Raw genomic sequence first — 21,091 nt, 5'->3', positions numbered from 1 at the left:
CGACGAAGTAACTATAAGCCCTACCTGGACCAAACTTGCATGGATGATGCATCTAGGGATGGACACTACCGAACTTGCTTCGGATGCTGGATCTGACCTAGATTTTCCAGATGAGTGACCAGGTTAAAGTTTTAGGAGCAGGTCCATTCCTAAGTAACTATAAGCCCTACCTGGATTAAAATTGCATGGATGATGCATCTAGGGATGGACACTACCACACTTGCTTCGGATGCTGGATCTGACCTAGATTTTCCGGATGAGTGACCAGGTTAAAGTTTTAGGAGCAGGTCCATTCCCAAGTAACTATAAGCCCTACCTGGACCAAACTTGCATGGATGATGCATGTAGGGATGGACACTACTACACTTGCTTGGATGCTGGATCTGACCTAGATTTTCCAGATGAGTGACCAGGTTAAAGTTTTAGGAGCAGGTCCATTCCCAAGTAACTATAAGCCCTACCTGGACCAAACTTGCATGGATGATGCATCTAGGGATGGACACTACCGAACTTGCTTCGGATGCTGGATCTGACCTAGATTTTCCAGATGAGTGACCAAGTTAAAGTTTTAGGAGCAGGTCCATTCCTAAGTAACTATAAGCCCTACCTGGATTAAAATTGCATGGATGATGCATCTAGGGATGGACACTACCACACTTGCTTCGGATGCTGGATCTGACCTAGATTTTCCGGATGAGTGACCAGGTTAAAGTTTTAGGAGCAGGTCCATTCACAAGTAACTATAAGCCCTACCTGGACCAAACTTGCATGGATGATGCATCTAGGGATGGACACTACCACACATGCTTCGGATGCTGGATCTGACCTAGATTTTCCAGATGAGTGATCAGGTTAAAGTTTTAGGAGCAGGTCCATTCCCAAGTAACTATAAGCCCTACCTGGATTAAAATTGCATGGATGATGCATGTAGGGATGGACACTACTACACTTGCTTGGATGCTGGATCTGACCTAGATTTTCCAGATGAGTGACCAGGTTAAAGTTTTAGGAGCAGGTCCATTCCCAAGTAACTATAAGCCCTACCTGGACCAAACTTGCATGGATGATGCATCTAGGGATGGACACGACCAAACTTGCTTCGGATGCTGGATCAGACCTAGATTTTCCAGATGAGTGACCAAATTAAAGTTTTAGGAGCAGGTCCATTCCCAAGTAACTATAAGCCCTACCTTGATCAAATTTGCATGGATGATGCATCTAGGGATGGACACTACCAAACTTGCTTCGAATGCTGGATCTGACCTACATTTTCCACATGTGAGACCAGGTATAGATTTAGGAGTAGTCCCATTCCCAAGTAACTATAAGCTCTACCTCGACCAAACTTTCATGGATGATGCATCTAGGGATGTACACTAACCAACCTGCTTCGAATGCTGGATCTGACCTAGATTTTCCACATGAGTGAATTTTAGCCATATTTTAACCAAATTAGCATGGATGTTGTATCTAGGGATGGACACTTCCAGACTTGCTTTGGATTCTGAATCTGACGTACATTTTCCAGATGAGTGACCAGGGTAATTTTTTTTGAGTAGCTATATAATATTATGGCCTTTTATGATTAAACTTGCATAGATGGTGCATCTAAGGATGAAAACTTCCAGACTTACTTTGGATGTTGGAACTGACCAAAATTTTCTTGATTACTAAACAGGTCAAAAGTTTTTTGAGCAGGTCTATAATTAAATCAAACTTGCATGGATATTGATCTTGGGATGTACCCTAACTAGATAAAAAATATGATGTGAAATTTGCTTTACATGTAGATAACATTCGTCGAGGTGAGCTTCGTAATCTTTGATTACCTATGTTTTTTTTAAATCATGAACGCTAACTTAAAACAAAATTTTATATGAATAAACAGAGGGTGATGAACTTTAAGCATGATCTATTCATATTTTTTCATTAATTTATATCATTGATTTGAAATTGAAAGAAAATTGACATATTTGATTAAAGACAAATTTTGATTGTGCCATATGCTATTATTTATTGTATAGTCTAGCTATTTATAATACACTTAAAAAAGTTTGTAGCTGTGTATATGCCAAAATAAATTTTTACATGTAAATTGCCAATGGCATATAAAAACTATTTTCATGCCTCCCCTTTAAAAAAAGGGAGCATACCATACACATGTATTTGCCCTATTGAGACCATGCACTGCCCCCATGAGCACCTCCTGGGACCTGTTTTTAATCCACTGAAAAATAAGGGCCCCACCTCCTCAAATCATTCTTACTGTGTAATTTAACAGAAATAGATCCCTATGCACCAATGACATTTTGAAAAAAAATTATTCTTGGAATATAACTTATCTAATTTCTATAAATAGTGTTTAAGTAGTTTGCTGTCCATTTTATTTTTAGAATATAGGGGCAATAGGGCATATACAACCTTTAAGGTTGTATGAGTGATCAGGTTAAAGTTTATGGAGTACATGTAGCTCGATCTGTAAATATATATATGGCTGTTATAGTTAATTTGCATGGATGATGCATCTAGGGATGGACACTATACTACCAAATTTGCTTTGGTTAAAGTTTTTGGAGTAGCTTTGTTACTATGCAAATGGCTGCTATGGTTGTTATGATTAAACTTGTGTGGATGATGCAGCTAGGGATGGATAGTTTGATACTACCAGACTTGCTTCAGATGCTGGACCTGACCTACATTTTCCAGATGAGTGAGCTGGTTAAAGTTTTTGGAAAAGGTCCATTCCCAAGTAACTTTAAGTTCTACCTGGACCAAACTTGCATGGATGATGCATATAGGGATAGACACTACCAGACCTGCTTCGGATGCTGGATATGGCCTACATTTTCTGGATGAGTAAACAGGTTAATGTTTTTGGAGCAGGTCCATTCCCCAGTAACTATAGATCCTACTTAAAATGAATGGATATTGATCTCAGGATGGAAACTACATGTAACTAAAAAAAAAATTTGATGTAAGGTTTGCCTTAGCTTTCCAATATATAACAGTTGTAGAGGTGAGTTTGGTAATCTTCGATTCTTTTTTTTAATGTTTTTTTAAGATGTTTATGTTTATTTTAAAAGGGAGTGGAGTGCATACTTGTGTTTGTGTTTATCTACAAAAGTGTATTGAATGGAATAGCAATATGATAATTCAGATTCATAATTCAGGGAATATTTATTTGATTATTATGTCTCTGCCTGATTTTTGTTATTAATTTATATATCTCTACTCAAGCATGTCATATACTCATGAATTTATTAATATCAAGCTTGTTGATTTTGTTGTACCCTTACAATAAAGTTGTAAAGGGATTGATTAATTGGTGTTCTAATAAAAAAAAAAATCATAATTACCAGAGCCTTTTCTTTTAATGTTTAACTCAAGATTGTGATAAGGATGCTTTTTACATGTATTACTTTGAAGTAAGTTTTTTTTCCCCACAAGAATGGAAAATAAGAGATTCTAACATTCTGATACAGGACATGTTAATTGTATGTATCACATTGTCAGGGCAGCAAATATTGTAGGTCTTATTCAAAAGGTATTGTTAATAAAGATGTCAATGGATCTAAAATTTATGATCATAAATTATACAATCACGTCATGTAAAATAATAAGGGGATTTTGGAATACCTAAAAACATTGATAAAAATATTAGATATAAACTTATCAGATCCAACAGAGGATGTGGTTTTCGTGAGGGAGGAGAAAGATCCAAAGTTCTGAATTTTAATTTGGTTTATGGATCTTGTATTTTTTTTTCTTTTTAAAATTCATTAAGTCTCTAGCTAAGAAGACATTTCAAATATTACCTGTGTGACAGATTTTCTTCTAAAATAAAAGGCAAAGTTTCAGACCATAACGTACTTAATATAGCTAGATAAGTAAATAAATTTCAATTATTTTAATTAATAAATAAAAAAAATTAACTCGTCAAGTGAGTATTATATGTATGTAATTATAGATTTGATTATAACACGCATTTATGTTTTTAATTTTTTTAAAAAAATGTTTTTTTCTTATTATTTGATTCAAATATAAATGAATACATGTATATCAAATGCATTTTTATCCATATATTATTATCTATATTTATATTGTACATGTAGTATGAAACGTGAAATACGTTATTTGATTGTAATGCATCTTTTGTGAGAATTAACTTTTGACTTAAATTCCCAGTTTGTAGAATTCTTTCATACACTGTTATAGTCTACACATTTACTGAGTAATTAAAAGACCTTTATTTGTTGACATCCAAAACAGCATTCGGCAAATTTTTAACCTCGGCTGATATTCCGTACCTTCATCGAGGTTAGATGAGGTACGAATCGGCCGAGGTGTGCCGAGTGCCAAAACAGGTGATCGATTGGCTCCAGTGGTCAGCGATGGTTATCGTGCTATTACATAACCCGAAATTACTGGGTCGGAAAAACTAGGTTAATAAATGACCGCATCAGTCCGATTGTTTAGAAATCTACGGTTCTTGTTACACCTGTGGTCAAAAGAATAAAACTAATGGATGTCGGAGATGCACCAATACGTCGATGTTAAATTGAAGTGTTTAATTGATGTATATTGAAGAGTATACTGTTTAACATTATAATTATTTCGTCCTCTTTATTAAATTATGGTGAATATATGTGTAACAACCTTTGAACAAGTTGAACGTTTGGTAAGATTTTTTTCTTTTCAATAACAACTAAAAGATTTGAAAGCGTTTAACGGTTTTTAAATACATCAATAAATATGTTGGGAAATGTAGTTTTATGAAGGCAATTAGACTGTTAATTATTTTATAATTAATTCTTTCAGATAAGGTGAGGTCTCACTTTGTCAAGGAAAAGAGAACAAACAACACAGCCTTATTTTCCTTGTCCTATGTTGTTGGTCAATAAACTGAGTGTACAAAAACAAGATTAGTTTATTATATGGAGGGGTGATAGCATTCTTTACTTACAATAAACCAATGCTCGGAGCATCCAAACACCCCTTACTGGACAGATAAATAGACTGTTCCGTCGATAAAACAGCTGACTGTTGTAAACATGGTAAACAAAAGTAACCTAGCTTGAAAGAAAGAGGGGTGAAACTTGCAAGATCAACTGTACTTAAATGGACAATTAATAATTAAGGAGAATCATGTTGGACTTAATTGAGAGTGTGGAAGTTTCTATAGGACTTATCATTGCTATAATTCTTTTGTTGTTTTACTTGACCAGGACAAGCAAAAATCTTCCTCCTGGTCCGCCAACATGGCCCATCATTGGATCCGCCATAAATTTTCAAAAGATTCCTAACATGAGAGATGCCGTTAGAGAAATGCGCGCAAAGTACGGAGATGTTTTTAGGATAACACGGTTTGGACGCCATGTTATTTATATCAACGGCCTTGAAAACCTAAGAGAAATTTTCATCAAAAAGGCGGACGCCTTTTCGGACCGTCCGTCTAACTATCACACGAGATACATCCTCAAGGGACATGGTCGAGTTTCTTATTTACTGTTATTTTGTCTATAAACATTAAATGATGTCAACATGGTCAATTTACATATATTGTACTTTTTCTACGTAATATTGCAGTCATTGCTATTAATATTTTAAGTGACTTTTGAGTTCATTTCATACTTTTGTCTTTCTTTAGGCGTACTGGCTAGTTCAGGAGAAAATTGGAAAGAACACAGAACATTTGCTTTGACAACACTTCGAAGTTTTGGCTTTGGGAAACGCAGTCTTGAAACCCAAATAATGGAGGAAGCCACTTGTTTCACCGACCAAATCGCTGCGCTGAAAGGCGGACATTTCGATCCAAACGAATACATCCACGTGAGTATCTCCAATATCATGTGTTCTATTGCTTTTGGTAAACGCTACGAACACTCTGACACTAACTTTCAACATCTGTTGACTCTTGTTACTCAACTCGCTGCTGAGCCTCGAAATCCACTGTTAGACATGTTTCCAATACTGGGGCTTTTGCCGGGTGATGTTTTTGGCGCAAGGAAACTTGAAAGGTTAGAGAATTCAATCCAAAACTTTGCTAAGGGCATTTTGAAAGAACACCAAGAGACCTTCGACGGGATAAATATCAGGGATTACATTGATGCTTATCTTCTAGAGCAAGCTAAGCAACAACAAAATGAGGAAACAACATTCACTGGTAAATGTCAATATTAATTTTATTGCGATTAAATCATATTATGATGAGTCGTCTGAAGAGAAACGTTAAATAATTCTTGGAAAGTAAAATGATGTAAAATATGACTTTTTTTTATTATTTACAGAGGAACAATTGATTTGCACTCTCCGCGATTTTTTCATCGCTGGATCAGAAACAACAACTACTACATTAAAATGGGCGATGACGTTTCTCGTCAACTTTCCAGAGGTTCAAACTAAGATGAGAACAGAAATTGATGACGTCATCGGTTCCCGTCCAGTCAGCCTTACTGACCGCGACAACCTGCCTTATTGTGACGCAGTCATTACAGAAACGTTAAGACTGGGAGACATAGTTCCCATGTCCCTTCCCCACACCACTTCATATGACGTTACATGGAACGGTTTTACAATCCCAAAAGGCGCCACCGTGTGGCCATGTCTGGACTCCGTCCTAAATGATGATGATCTGTTTCCTGATCCCGAACACTTCAAACCAGAAAGGTTTCTGAACTCAGAGGGGAAGCGTCAAGGGCACGATAAGGCAGTCATTCCATTCTCATTAGGTAAGTTTTTAATTAATAAGTTATAAAGGGGAAATTAAGGGTATTATAAGATGATGTCAAATACCATCAGTCATGTAAAATAATGTTCAAATAATTTTTTGAATAAAAAAGGGCGTTTTTTTTTTCAATTTTTGCAATGCAAGTTTGATTTGATTTTTGATCATTTTTCAGGACGTCGTGTGTGCCTTGGGGAGTCTCTGGCTAGAATGGAACTTTTCCTGTTCCTTGTAACCATTGTACAGAGATTTGAGCTGAAGGCATCCCCAAATCACCGGATCCCGTCCCTCAACGGGTTCTTTGGAACCGTCCACGGGCCTCATCCGTACAATATCTGTGCCATTGAACGCACTTAGAAGTCTCTACATGTAACATTACAACTTAAATGATCTTAAAAGATAATTTTTATATGATCAGTACGACTTGAATCTTTTGATCATTATAACACGTATAATTTGTACATCTTTCTACGTTTTCTTCATTCTTGTGTATATTTATAAGCCTGAGGATAAAACTGTTCAAAGAGTCAAAAAATGCCTCAATATGAAATTATCAACGAAATCATTCTATTGAAGATCAAATTAAAATGTAGCAATGTTCGACATGTAAGAGTTATTACATAATGTATAATGTTATTCTAATTTCAAGTTGAGGAAAGAATTTTGTAACCTTTTATCATCTGCTTATCTTAAAAATCTAAATATCATTTAGATAAAATGATCATGCGAGATTTATGAGTGTGATGAGCGCCGTTAACTTTTGAACAATCTTGTTTTGAATTTTTTGATGATTATATATACACCTGTAATTTGTACTTTTGAGTAATGTTCATTTTATTTTTTATAAGTTTTAAAGAAACAGTAGCTAGTTATATAATATGTAACGTTTCGCCCTGATGAGTTCGTAAGGTAGGATAAATAAAATAGTTACTAAATATGGTTTGGTTAAGCCTGGTTGCGGCTAAGATGCGGTCTCTTAATTTCTGGTAGCGAATATAATTATGAAATTATGAAAAGCGGTTTTTTACAAAAAGAAATCAACAACAAGATAATAAAAGTTTTCAAAAATTATATTCTGATATTCAAAAATTTATTATAGATAACAAAATCAACAACAATATATATTTATATATGCTCGCACAACGCCATTTGTTAGATTTACAGGACCCCCGAAGTTCGGATAAAGTTTACTAGTTAATTTCTAATATCCAATTTCATAAATAATAAATAAATAATATATATAGTACCTTTTAACGAGTGTATCTTCAGATATCAGACGAGGGGACTTGTCCCCTGAGTCTGATCATGATATTTGAAGATGCACGAGTTAAAAGGTACTCTCTATGTTTTGTATCATTGTTCTCAGGTATTGAGCTACCCAAGATCTATCAATTTCACGTTTATAGCACGTGATTCAACTATATTCTCTTGCACTGAGTTATCCATGATCTATCAAAACTTCATCGTACCATTTTATATGACCAATGAAAAAGGAGCACGTGATTCGAAAAGTATAAGCGCGCTGTATTTCTTGAACTTTCTACCTCGTCCATTCAATTCTGAACGCCATGGATGACGGTTGTGATTTTATGCTTTCGCATTTCTTAGACACGGAAACTGAAATTCTGAAAGAAAATTCCTTAGATCATTAAGGAAACCAGATACGGGTTGAATATTCTTTGGGAAGTATGACGTTTGATCTACCGGAACTAAAAATTGAACCTATTATGGGTTTCGATATAGGTGATATTTTAGACATGATGGGGACTAAGTTCACCAATCCCGAGGTCGAGACGAAGACGATAAATGAAAGGTTTATACAAGTGTCCGATCATGAAATTCAGCGTTTGATAGACTCTCCAAAAAAAAAAAAATCCCAACACTCGTAAAAATATCAAATGGCAATTTAAACCTTCAGGTCAATCAAGGAGAGGCGTGCGACACGGGAAAATGTCCACTTTTGACCTAGATGAACAGCGATTCCTGGAAGCAGCGATTTGTGTTGGAATTAGAAAACAAGGAATATCCACATCGCTTCCTGTTACTACATCGTGTGTGGTTTGTTACGCTTCAAGTTTATGAGATCGACGAAAACATTCATTTATAAAAAAAAAAAAAAAAAATTGTGCTTGTGTGAATTCCATTTTGGATTTGAGGGGGCCGACTGGGGTTTTCATTGCGCAATACTTCGCGCAGCATAGTAAAATAAAGCGTATTAACTATTTTAAAGCAACTTTTTTTGACATAATTTATAAAAATTAACAAATTTAGGAATATCAGGTTAAAAAATCTAATTACATTTTTAAATAACTGATTTTTTAAACGATTTTTCAAATGATGGGTAGATAGACGTCGTAATAGTGTGTTTTTGACGTCATGAATAACCGAGATTCCTTAAGCGGGGTAATTAATTATGTCATAAAATGAAAAGGAATAAATAGATGCTCTTGAAATTTTAAACATAGGAAATTGAGAATCTCGCAATCATTTTTATTATTTTTTTTATGTAAATCTGTGGTATCTGACATGTTTTGTTGTACGCCAGAAGAACAGGAAAATATCACGAATTTTTACATTTTGAGATGTTCCCATCTGGAAACCAAACGGTAGAATTTTGTGTTTCTTTCGTAAAATGTACAATATAGTGTTACCCATCAAAAAGTCTATAGTAGCATTTGTATCTAATTTGCTCCGAAGTGCGAAAAAATGGCATTTTCCTATATAATCCTATAGTAAATGTACCTGTATTTTGAGATGGTCCCTAAAAAATAACCAGACGGTAGATTTTAACTAAACTTGGCATATATACTGAAGTCAATGTAAGGTACATATGGTATAAAATTAAAGAGTTTCTCTGTAGTAGTTTTCACACAATAAAACCCCAGTCGGCTCCCTTAAAAATTGACGTGCAAAATTTAGATTTTTTTTATGTAGACCTAAGGAAAGGAATACCTTCACTATGTTTATATGTGTTTGTATTTTGCTTATTAAGTCAGCTACTTTTGTTTATATTCTTTTTCTATATCAATGTAAGGTCAAGGGTCATTGGAGTTGTTGCATCATTACCCTGGCGTGTTCTGTCTTGAGAGAGCATGGTTGTTAGAGCACAATTAGTCATGGTGTATCAAAAATAAAAACACAGTGGTCTCCAAAGGAAAAACCCCGCAGTAATCATACAAATTTCAATACGGAAGTTTCGAGATTATTTCCCTTGGTGCGTTCTTTCGTCACGTGGGGGGGGGGGGGTGTCTGCGTAAACCGGCAGGTGGGACAGTTATATTGGATACGTTATATCATCGATATACCGGTCTGTCATAACTGTCTATCGGGATGCTCTCATCAACTCGAAAATAACCGAATTTTAATAACGGCATCAATTTGTTTTTCTACTAAAAAAAAAAATCGGAACTAAAAAGAAAATATCAGTGGATTAAGACATCAGACGAGGGAAGAGACATGGATCTCCTATACAAGCGCATCTGATAATTGCACGTCGGCAATCTGAATGACAAATCGACTTATTCCCTTATTATAATAATAATTTCACAAGATCCATAATTTTTTTTTAGGAAAATGTTTGTAATCAAAGAAGCGTCTTTTTCACAAAAAACTATGAGGGTTCTTTTGATATCAAGTATCTTAATTAAAAGTAAATTTTGTGAAACACGTAAAGTATACTATTAGATCAATATAATCATCAAAATCATCACTATTTGACATTATGTCTTTCCATAACATTATTTAAATACATTTTAAAGCTCTAGCCATCGTCCATTATATATGCACGTTTGTGTACATCGATAACCTGTCCCACTTCCATGCTGATATAAATACTTTTTGTGCCTCTATCGTTGGAGAGCTACAATCTCGAAACTTGCGTACTACAGTGCTTACGGTAGTTCCGGATCATCGGTAGTTCCGGATCACTTTTTTGTGTAATAATTCTTTAAAAAATAATTGTTGAGGAAAATTTATTATCGATATATCACACGCGAAGAATAGGGGGTATTACTACTTCCAATAAAAAATCGAACTTTACCATGCACGATTTCGATACTTAGTTGCGTCAGAAATAAAGCGCCCCAAAGACGAAGATCGGTGTTTTGACAGTTTTACACGTGCTTTTTAAGAAGAGTTGTTCTTTCTGTTATACATAAGACGAGTAAGGAATTGATTGAACCTCATAAAATGTTTACTTGTTATATATTCTACTTCACCATATATAAGAAACTTATATCAATTAAACCTGTATATTTAAAACAAATAAACTTTGTGAACCCACCGTTACTGCTGTTCCGGATCACTTCACTCCGCAAGAAGGATTCATTTGTCTCAAACATCGTTTAATCACGTTAACTGTATTATTTTGTATGATCACTTTTATGTAGTGAACATATTATCAAAATAAAATTAAAATAAAATATTTAATTTCTTTTTTTTTATTCAATCTCATTCCATCACAGAATACTGACAACACAGTCACGTACATGTCAGAACTGCGTATTTAAAAGGATTTGCAATGTAGAAAAAATTGTTATATAATTTTCTTGTATCTTAAAGAAAAAGTAAACTCCGTAACTATCATTTTGTACATTGTTTTTTTAAACCTCTATAATCCACTGTAAATTGTTGGTGATATTCAACTAATAAATGATTTTTTTTTTAAATCTTAATTCATTACAACAGTTTACTGTATGGGTGCTTCGATCTATACTTCTATCTATTTTTCGAAAAACATGCATGTCTGATATTTATTTCGATTTAAATCACATTTACTTCTGTTATAATAAATCCACCAATATATATCATTTTTTATATCACCAGCTTCAAAACTTTAAAATAATGCCTGGTTCGTTGGAATCTGATCAGGTGTTCGATATTAAATTAATTTAACTTTTTTCCTAAAAGATGAATGATTATCATACTTTAACTGCATAATCCATATTCATAATTATACATAATGACAAATTATTGAAATATTTCCGATAAAAAAAAAACAAATTGATATAACAGTTGAAATTTATTTTCTATTTCTTCATCTTTCTAAATAAGGCCTAGATAAAGAGTTTAATTTCCTAATTTCTATTCCATTCTGTGAAAAAAAAAATATGTTAAAAAATTTATATTTATTTACATATCTTATAATAAACTCAACATAAATAGCATATTAATGTATTCGGAATGAACCATATCAGCGCAAAAGAGAATCGGCGCAAACCATCATGTACAAACCATGCACTGGTGCGAAACATCCCGTTACTGGTAATATAAGAATAGGCACTCCCCAGCTTAATTGTTTAGAATATATATCTACTATACTATATAGTATAGTAATATATATATTTTAAACAATCAAGGTAGGGAGTGCCTAATGGTAATTAGCGTGATCCGCAACTGTCGTAAGTGATTCGAAACTGTCGTAATTTTAGTTGTTAAATACACTTCAGTTACTTACGAAAGCAGAGTAATAAATTAACAAATCTCATTTTATATGAAAGGTACGAGAATGGGGCTCTTAACAGTACGTAAATATTTATATTAATCTCGTTATTAATTTTCACTACCAATGTATAAAAGAAAACTGATCCGGAACTACCGTAAACACTGTAGTATTACCTCGAAATTTCAAGGATGGTCTGGAAGCGACTAAAACTGAATTAAAATCCACATGTCTGGACTTCAAATGTAACTGTAACTAATTTTCTACATGTTCTACGTCTATTCACTATAATCCCAAAACTTAAATAAAACTGGCTACAAAAATAAACGTTAACGTTAATGTGACGTACATGTAGCATAACCAAATGTGACGTAGCATAACCCCAATCACGACACATTTCGGGTAAAACCTGTTCATAAATTCCCAAGATCGGAAGTAATAGGAAACGAAAGTACAATTACAAATATGGAATGACTTATAAACATGATAAATAAGGTAAAACAATGATGTACAACAAATTTCAATGTAGTTTAAACATATAATAATGATGAATGAATCTTCCGGTCGGTATAAATTAAGCTCACAAGTAGATAAACACATTTTAATAATATACAGTCAAAAATCAATCGTTACAATACACGAAATATCGTGGGAAACGTAGGTTTATGAAAGTATTTAAATTGCTTAATATTTTATAATTAATTCGTTTCAGATAACGTGAGGTCTCTCACTTTATCGAGAAAAAGAGAACTTGTCAAACAATACAGCCTTATTTTCCTTGTCCTATGTTGTTGGTTAATAAACTGCACCAAAAACAAGATTAGTTTATTATGGAGGGGTGATAGCATTCTTTACTTACGGTAAACCAATCCTCTGAGGATCCAAACACACCTTACTGGTCATATAAATAGACTGTTCTGTCGATAAAACAGCTGGCTGATGTAAACAAAAGTAACCTTGAAAGAAAGAGGGGAAAACTTAATTGCAAGATCAACTGTACTTAACCACTTAAATGGACAATTAAGAAGAACCATGTTGGATTTAATTGAGAGTGTAGAAGTTTCAATAGGACTTATTATTGCTGTAATTCTTTTGTTGTTTTACTTGACCAGGACAAGCAAAAATCTTCCTCCTGGTCCGTCAACATGGCCCATCATTGGATCCGCCATAAATTTTCAAAAGATTCCTAACATGAGAGATGCCGTTAGAGAAATGCGCGCAAAGTACGGAGATGTTTTCAGAATAACACGGTTTGGACGTCACCTTATTTATATCAATGGCCTTGAAAACCTAAGAGAGATATTCATCAAAAAGGCCGACGCATTCTCGGACCGTCCGTCCAACTACCTAACGAGATACATCCTCAAGGAACATGGTCGAGTTTCTAATTTACTGTTACTTTAATTTGTCTGAACATTAAGTGAGACTGTATTGTACTTTTTTTCTAAGTAATATTGCAGTCATCGCTATTAATATGAGCCCATTTAAAACTTTTTTCTCTCTTTTAGGCGTAGTGGGTAGTTCAGGGGAAAATTGGAAAGAACACAGAACATTTGCTTTGACAACACTTCGAAGTTTTGGCTTTGGGAAACGCAGTCTTGAAACCCAAATAATGGAGGAAGCCACTTGTTTCACCGACCAAATCGCTGCGCTGAAAGGCGGACATTTCGATCCAAACGAGTATATCCACGTGAGCATCTCGAATATCATGTGTTCAATTGCTTTCGGAAAACGCTACGAACACTCTGACGCTAACTTTCAACATCTGTTGACTCTGGTCACTCAAATCTTTGCCGAGCCTCGTAATCCACTGTTAAACATGTTTCCAATACTGGGACGATTGCCGGGTGATGTTTTTGGCGCAAGGAAACTTGAAAGGTTAGAGAATTCAATCCAAAACTTTGTTAAGGGCATTTTGAAAGAACACCAAGAGACCTTCGACGGGATAAATATCAGGGATTACATTGATGCTTATCTTCTAGAGCAAGCTAAGCAACAACAAAATGAGGAAACAACATTCACTGGTAAATGTCAACATAAATTTTATTGAGATTAAATTATATTATGAGTCGTCTGGACGACTGATTGTTAAATAATTCTTGGAAAATAAAATGACGTAAAATGATATTTTTTGGGGGTATTCTTTACAGAGGAACAGTTGATCTGTACTCTACGCGATTTTTTCATCGCTGGTTCAGAAACAACAACTACCACATTAAAATGGGCGATGACTTTTCTCGTCAACTTTCCAGAGGCTCAAGCTAAGATGAGAAAAGAAATTGATGACGTCATCGGTTCCCGTCCAGTCAGCCTTACTGATCGCGACAACCTGCCCTATAGTGACGCAGTCATTACAGAAACGTTAAGACTGGGAAACATAGCTCCCCTGTCCCTTCCCCACACAACTTCGTATGATGTTACATGGAATGGTTTTACAATCCCAAAAGGCGCCACCGTGTGGCAATGATGGACTCCGTCCTAAATGATGATGATATGTTTCCCGATCCCAAACACTTCAAACCAGAAAGGTTTCTGAACTCACAGGGGAAGCGTCAAGGGAACGATAAGGCAGTCATTCCATTCTCATTAGGTAAGGATTTTTAATTAATTTAGTTATAAAGGGGAAATTAAGGGTATTATATTATAAGATGATGGCAAATATCATCAGTCATGTAAAATAATGTTAAATTAATTTTTAAATGAAAAAAGGCGGGGGTATTTTTTTTTCAATTCTGGCAATGCAAGTTTTATTTGATCTTTGATTATTTTTCAGGACGTCGTGTGTGCTTTGGGGAATCTCTGGCTAGAATGGAACTATTTCTGTTCCTTGTAACCATTGTTCAGAGATTTGAGCTGAAGGCATCCCCCAATCACCAGATCCCGTCCCTCACCGGGTTCTTTGGAATAATCCACGGGCCTCACCCCTTCAATATCTGCGCCATTGAACGCACTTAGAAGTATTTACGTGACTGTACAGTTACAGCTTAAATGATCATAAATATGGTTTTATATGATCTAGAATAAGTTGGACTTGAATCTCTTTATCATTATAATTTGTACATTTTAATAATTGTTAATATTTTCTTCATTCACTTGTACATTTGTAAGGATGAAAGTATTCAAATAGAAAAATGCCTCACTTCGAAAATTATCATCGAAATCTATTGAAGATCAAATTAAAATGTAGCAATGTTCGACATGTTGGAGTTATTAAATAATGTGTAATGTTCTTCTAGTTTCTACCTAAGCAAAGCAGTTTAAAACCTATTATCTTTCGCTTATCTCAAAAATCTAAATTAAAATAACTATCACTAGACTTTGACCCGTGCGTGCACGGGTTGACATTGTTATGAATGCATCCATGTGCATATCGGACATTTACAAAATAGATACATCGACACATTGATATTGTAAGGTACTTTTGAGATAAACAGTGAATGTGAATATAATTCTGGGATTTTTTTGTTTTTGTTTTGTTTTGATTTTTGTTTTTGTTTTTTTGTTTGTTTGTTTGTTTGTTTGTTTTTTTTTTTTTTTTTTGTTTTTTTTTGTTTTTTTGTTTTTTTTTTTGCAAAATTGTTGCGTAACGGCGTAGCGCAGAATGGCTTTGACCACCACTTAGCTATAAATCAAGTCATGAGTTAGAATCACACCGGAGCTTACATAAATTTCACCTTTCCAAACAAATTTAATAAAAGAAATTATGGATATTCATTGAAAATATGACAACAACAAAGAGTTCAGCACTGCTGATACCTATAAAGCGTAGTTACCATGACAACCTTTACATATTTAGAAGAACAGGCTGCTGTCCCTTCTATATAACGTACTGAAGATCAATAACAATAATTTACATATTTCATCCACTTTTTTTTTTGAAAGTTAAAGAAATTTTTAGAGGTGAATTTAGATATAAACAATAAAATGCTTTCTTTGATGGTTCACGTGGGAAATGCACGGCGCAAGCATTGCAGGGGGGGTGTTCACCGTATTGTTGACAGACCAGGGTCAGAGGTCATTACATGTATTTTCATAACAAAGCTATAAACCTACAATAATGCTATTGATTTCACTGCACTTCTAAGAAATATAATGTGAATTTTTTGCATGGAATCAAATATTTCTTTGCCCTTAGTTTATGTTTCATATTTACCGCGTTATAAATTTCAGCAGTGAAGGTAATAGTAAACATGGCGAACAAATTCAAGTTGCAATCATTTAGATACATTTCAAATTGAAAATATCGGTTATATTGACGTTATTTAATTACTTCGATTTATTTCAAAGTTAAGAAATGAAAATAATGTTCTTGTAATTTTTGGCGGAAAAAGAATGCTTACTTCACTAAGATGTGATTCTAGCTGGAGTTGTAACCCCCCCCCCCTTCCCCTCAAAAAAGCATAAAAGAAAGGAAGGATAAAATAAAATCGGGTAGCTACATTAATATTGCTCCTACGATGATGAGCTCTTTGCCCCCGTTGAGATGGCCAGAGACATAAATAACATATAATAAATGTGTCTCCGAGATGGCGAATGATTACCCACGTGGCCACAATATCACATTTGTATGGATAATACAAATACGTGTAAATTTTCATTGGAAATTTGCTATATATTCTGTTCATATATATTTATGATTTCTTATATATATTTCTTATTTCTTATTAGAAAAATTATAAAATAACAAATATACAATTATCTACTTAGTACTTCTTTTGTCTTCTCTGATTTGAACACCGAGATTTAGCGTGAATGTAATTCGCACGCGCAAGATTGTAAAATCCAAAAAATCCAGATGATTTCCGGGATTTTTTGTGGAATTTTCGTTGATTATTAATTAGCGAAGGCTAATTGAGAAAAAATAAAAACAAATTGGTAATCTTCAAGTATCAATTATGTTTAAAATATATTTAACAAAAGAGAGTACTCTTCCGATTCATCGGTATTAAAGGCCAAAAATTCGAGTCTATTATTTTAATATAGTAGTATAGATTTAGTTAAAATGATCATGTTAGTGTTATGAACCTCCTTAACTTTCGAATAATCTTTGTTTTGAATCTTTTGATAATTATACATAATTTGTACTTTTGAATATATGTACATTTTTTTTTTATTTTCTTTATATACTGAAAAGCAAAAGAAACGCAGCATTCTAATTTTAGGGGGAAAATAATACACATGTACAGGTTATAACTTTGTTCTTAAAAAGTTAGGACATCTTCAACTTTCGCAGTACAGTTAAGGCTACACATGAAGATAATATGGTAATGAGGTCATAATGAGGTTTGACGTCATGACAGTTGCTCCGCCTTGATAGATCCATATAAGGAAATAGAGCTCAAAAAAGCTATTTAATGATGATTGCGAGAATTTGTAATGAATGTCTGTATTTTCATGTTTAAATAAATAAACATTAGTGATTTTCTCTTATATAGTAACAACACGTCTTCGAAATAATTCTCTTTTTATTGTGTCGTTTGGCTGCATTCGGCTTCAGCCAAGCGCTTGTACTCGGTGACACGGAATGTTGTTTACATCTAAAAACGTGGCGACAGCAGCTGAGATATGCAGTGGATAAATGCAACAATCAGACAATCTTTAAAGAGAATAGGGATAAAATAAGATACCTGGGCCTTGTTTATCTTTTTGATGAGAAGATGATGACGTTATTTCGGGAAATCATGGAAAACTGAGACGATCCGCACTACCTCCCTAGCTTAGGCCCCTTTCTGTTCATTAAGGTGTGTATGTGCATAGGTATTAACATGTAGACATACTATTCTTTACATCGATGTAAAATAACCTTGAACATGTACAATAAGATGTACATGTATTGTTACAGTCCGTCACAAACTGCAATGCAGTGCCTTATGTGCCCCCCCCCCCCCCCACACACACACACACACATACACAAAAACACACACATTATGAAAGTTGCACACTTTTAAATATGCAATGATGTTGTCCTTTGGCATACATGTACAAACATGTAACATAATATAAGCACAGCACGTCATGATATCAAATAGTATAATTTTGATGCAGTCACACTTACAGTGTATTTGTGAAGTCAAACTGCACAGTGTACAATGTATGTGCACTGTACATACAAGAGTATAAGACCCTATAAATTTTAATTTTTACCTCTGGCAATCAAAAATATGTGAATTTTAAGATTTTAGTTTTTACCAGTGCTTCATATTTTAAATTCATCATAGAACTTTTACTATCTATATCACTAGGCTGTAAATTTGTAGAATTTCTACATTAATGAAGATAAAATGTTTGAATTTTCATTTGTCTGACTACATGTACATTTAGTCAGTCTGATATGTATATACATGTATTTATGTACTGTTTATATGTATAATTCTTTTGTCATTGTAGCTATCACAGAACTGGTTAAAACTAGCATTTACATCAGCTAGAACTATCAAAATAGATGCATCAATTTCTCCACTGGGTATGATCACACTAAAGCATTTCACATTAATTTTATAGTATGCCATTGTTAATTTTTTTTTTTTAAATGTTGTATAGGTGAAAGAATTAAATGTTATCTCTAGTATATTGATTTTTTTTTTACTTAAATTAAGTATAGCTACCAATTCTACTTTTGCAAGGTTTCAATTTCCCAGAAAAGTTTTGTATCAAAAGTTTGTTTCCATTTATTTTATGAATTTCAGAAAATATAGTACAGCATGGTTTGTTTTGTACAATGCAATGTCATTTCATTCTACAATAGTAATCATTATGTTTTTCACTCATTACATATATATTGTGTTGTAGCTACATTGTACTCCCAAACAATTTGAACAATTCATTCAGGCAGCAAGTGTTTCCACCAATAAAATAAAAAGGTATGCTCCATATAAGTTCTAAACCATACATATTCCTAGCAAGATTATTGAAATGTTTTGATAATGTTTTGATAATGAAAACAGTAGAGTCATGTATATGCTTTGAATTCCATATTACTCAATGCATTGTTTTGAGTATCACTTTTTTAAAACACCAATGAACCTTCCATAATGGTATTTCATTTTGTTTTCAGAATTGCTTTCATCCAGAAGAACTGTTTGAACTGTGGACTGTTTGAAATATTTTGAACCTGCTCAGAAATCCCTTCACAGCTTGTCTTTGAATTTGAAAGGCTGTTTTTAATTAAATAAATTTTTTAGATAACTAATACTTTGAATTTTTAACAGTACAATGGTGTGAAAGTTTGAAGGCTGTTAAGATTTGAGTATCTTTACTTGCATGTATTCTGACAGGCGCGTAGCTGCTTATAGGCAAATACGCAGGTGCGTACACATCGTTTACAAATTTAAAAAAATGGGGGGGGGGGGATTTGTGAGAAGAGAAAAAATATCAACACCATCCAGCAAATATTTGTGTTTCAAATTATTTTATCTCATACTGTTTCGATTCAAATTCAAATTCTATATTACCATGTCTTTATAAAAAAAAAAATAAAAAAAAATTGTAATGTTTTATTAAATCATTGCCAAAACCAAATAAAACATTCATTAATTTGTAATTCTTCTACAACACATTGATAATTTATTTTAAGATCTTTGAGAAAATATCAACGGTTGAATGCTGTGATCCACTAGAATATGATTTGAAATATTTTTTTTGTTAAAAATTGAAATTATTTTAATTATATTTGTTGCCAAAAGATGATACCAATATATCTTTTAAAAAAATATTCAGCCTCTACATGTACAATAAATTTGCACGGAAGTATTTAACTTTTTGTTAAAAACAATATTACTATGTCTTGTATTTTCTAAAGAAAATCGAAATGGCATGATTTTGAATGAAATATTTCGTAAAAACCATGAGCTTCCAGGGACTTCGCCCCTTAGCCCTCATCTGGACCCACTGGGGGTCTCAAAGCGGACCCCAGCCGTTCTCTGCGTACATTTCACTTCCATTCTGGTATGCGCCTGTCTGTGCTTTGGGGTACAACAAGATCTAAATTTCAGCATGTTTATTGTGTTCACCTGTTCTTTAACAGAGTATCTGTTTCTGTATTACAAAGTTTTTACTATGATTATCTTGTTTGCGCATTGATTGATAAATACTCAAAAACATGAGACTAAAGCCCCCCCCCCCCCCCCCTCTACGCCGATATGATTTGTGCTACAATACCCAAATAAGTAAAACCTGATGTAAACACTGTTTAATAATTTATTTTTAACATGTCAGTAAGTATATGGTATCAAAGGAGCCAGAGGTAAACTGGTGGGGGGGGGGGGGGGGGGTTAGATCTGTAGAAAGGAAAACAGGTTATTAAATACAGGAGTAAGCACCCCAATCCCTTCCTTCTGTTCTTAAAACTTTTAACGTAGTCTAGAATCCATAAACAGTTGAAGGTTTGATAACTGAAATAATCACATATTAAAAAAAAAAAACTACTAAGTTCTGTTGGAGATATTTTTTCTGTGTGTCTACTGAGGAAGAATAAATGTTTAATCATCGATAGGGGCTGTCTATTTTTTATTTTTATTACAAATGACTGAATCTTTCAATATTTTTAACCATGGGCATTTTCCAATTTATTTACATGATGGATGTTGCGGCAGGGACCTATATAGTATATAGGTCCCTGGTTGCGGCAAATTTTAGGCGAACGGAGGAAATGCGGTAGGTGTCAAATACGTCTTGTGTAGCGTATAAAAGAACGAAGATATACAAAACAAAGTAAAGTCAAAGATTTTTTATGCATACCGATTTGATTTAGTGAAATAAAGCCCAGCGCAGTCCGTAGGTATTTGTTTAAAATTTGCGAGGTACACAAACTCTACTAAGTACCACAGAGTTATCTCCCATGCTGGGTCAATGATGCGTTTGAAAACTATGTTTAGAATGAATGTGTTAAGATTTCAATTTTTAATCAAAAAGTGCAAGGGCAAGGCGAC

The 21,091-nt window shown here is 33.9% G+C and overlaps 1 protein-coding gene, 1 long non-coding RNA gene and 1 pseudogene across 2 annotated transcripts; all 3 read left to right on the top strand.

Annotated features, from left to right (window-relative positions):
* The first annotated feature begins 5,145 nt into the window (after positions 1-5,145).
* On the top strand, positions 5,146-7,081 carry LOC133193672 (cytochrome P450 2B4-like). Its single transcript, XM_061329624.1, has 4 exons — positions 5,146-5,488; positions 5,648-6,163; positions 6,288-6,728; positions 6,900-7,081. Exons 1-4 carry the CDS (start codon positions 5,146-5,148, stop codon positions 7,079-7,081), a joined length of 1,482 nt encoding a protein of 493 aa, XP_061185608.1.
* A 5,821-nt stretch (positions 7,082-12,902) lies between these two features.
* On the top strand, positions 12,903-15,126 carry LOC133193671 (cytochrome P450 2J3-like; annotated as a pseudogene).
* A 2,301-nt stretch (positions 15,127-17,427) lies between these two features.
* LOC133193670 (uncharacterized) lies at positions 17,428-19,290 on the top strand. The gene is made up of 4 exons (XR_009721969.1): positions 17,428-17,905; positions 18,552-18,627; positions 18,954-19,024; positions 19,219-19,290. It is a non-coding gene; the product is annotated as an uncharacterized LOC133193670 (long non-coding RNA).
* Positions 19,291-21,091: the final 1,801 nt, after the last annotated feature.

Source organism: Saccostrea echinata, unplaced genomic scaffold, assembly GCF_033153115.1.
Source record: "Saccostrea echinata isolate AGI-Se365-2 ecotype Australia unplaced genomic scaffold, CSIRO_AGI_Sech_v1 ptg000028l, whole genome shotgun sequence".
Taxonomy (NCBI): domain Eukaryota; kingdom Metazoa; phylum Mollusca; class Bivalvia; order Ostreida; family Ostreidae; genus Saccostrea; species Saccostrea echinata.
This window is presented reverse-complemented; position numbering and strand designations above follow the sequence as displayed.

Coding starts and splice junctions, on each gene's coding strand:
- LOC133193672 (XM_061329624.1), top strand. CDS start 5,146: ATGTTGGACTTAATTGAGAGTGTGGAAGTTTCTATAGGACTTATCATT. Junction 5,489..5,647: donor ATACATCCTCAAGGGACATG/GTCGAGTTTCTT, acceptor GTCTTTCTTTAG/GCGTACTGGCTAGTTCAGGA. Junction 6,729..6,899: donor AGTCATTCCATTCTCATTAG/GTAAGTTTTTAA, acceptor ATCATTTTTCAG/GACGTCGTGTGTGCCTTGGG.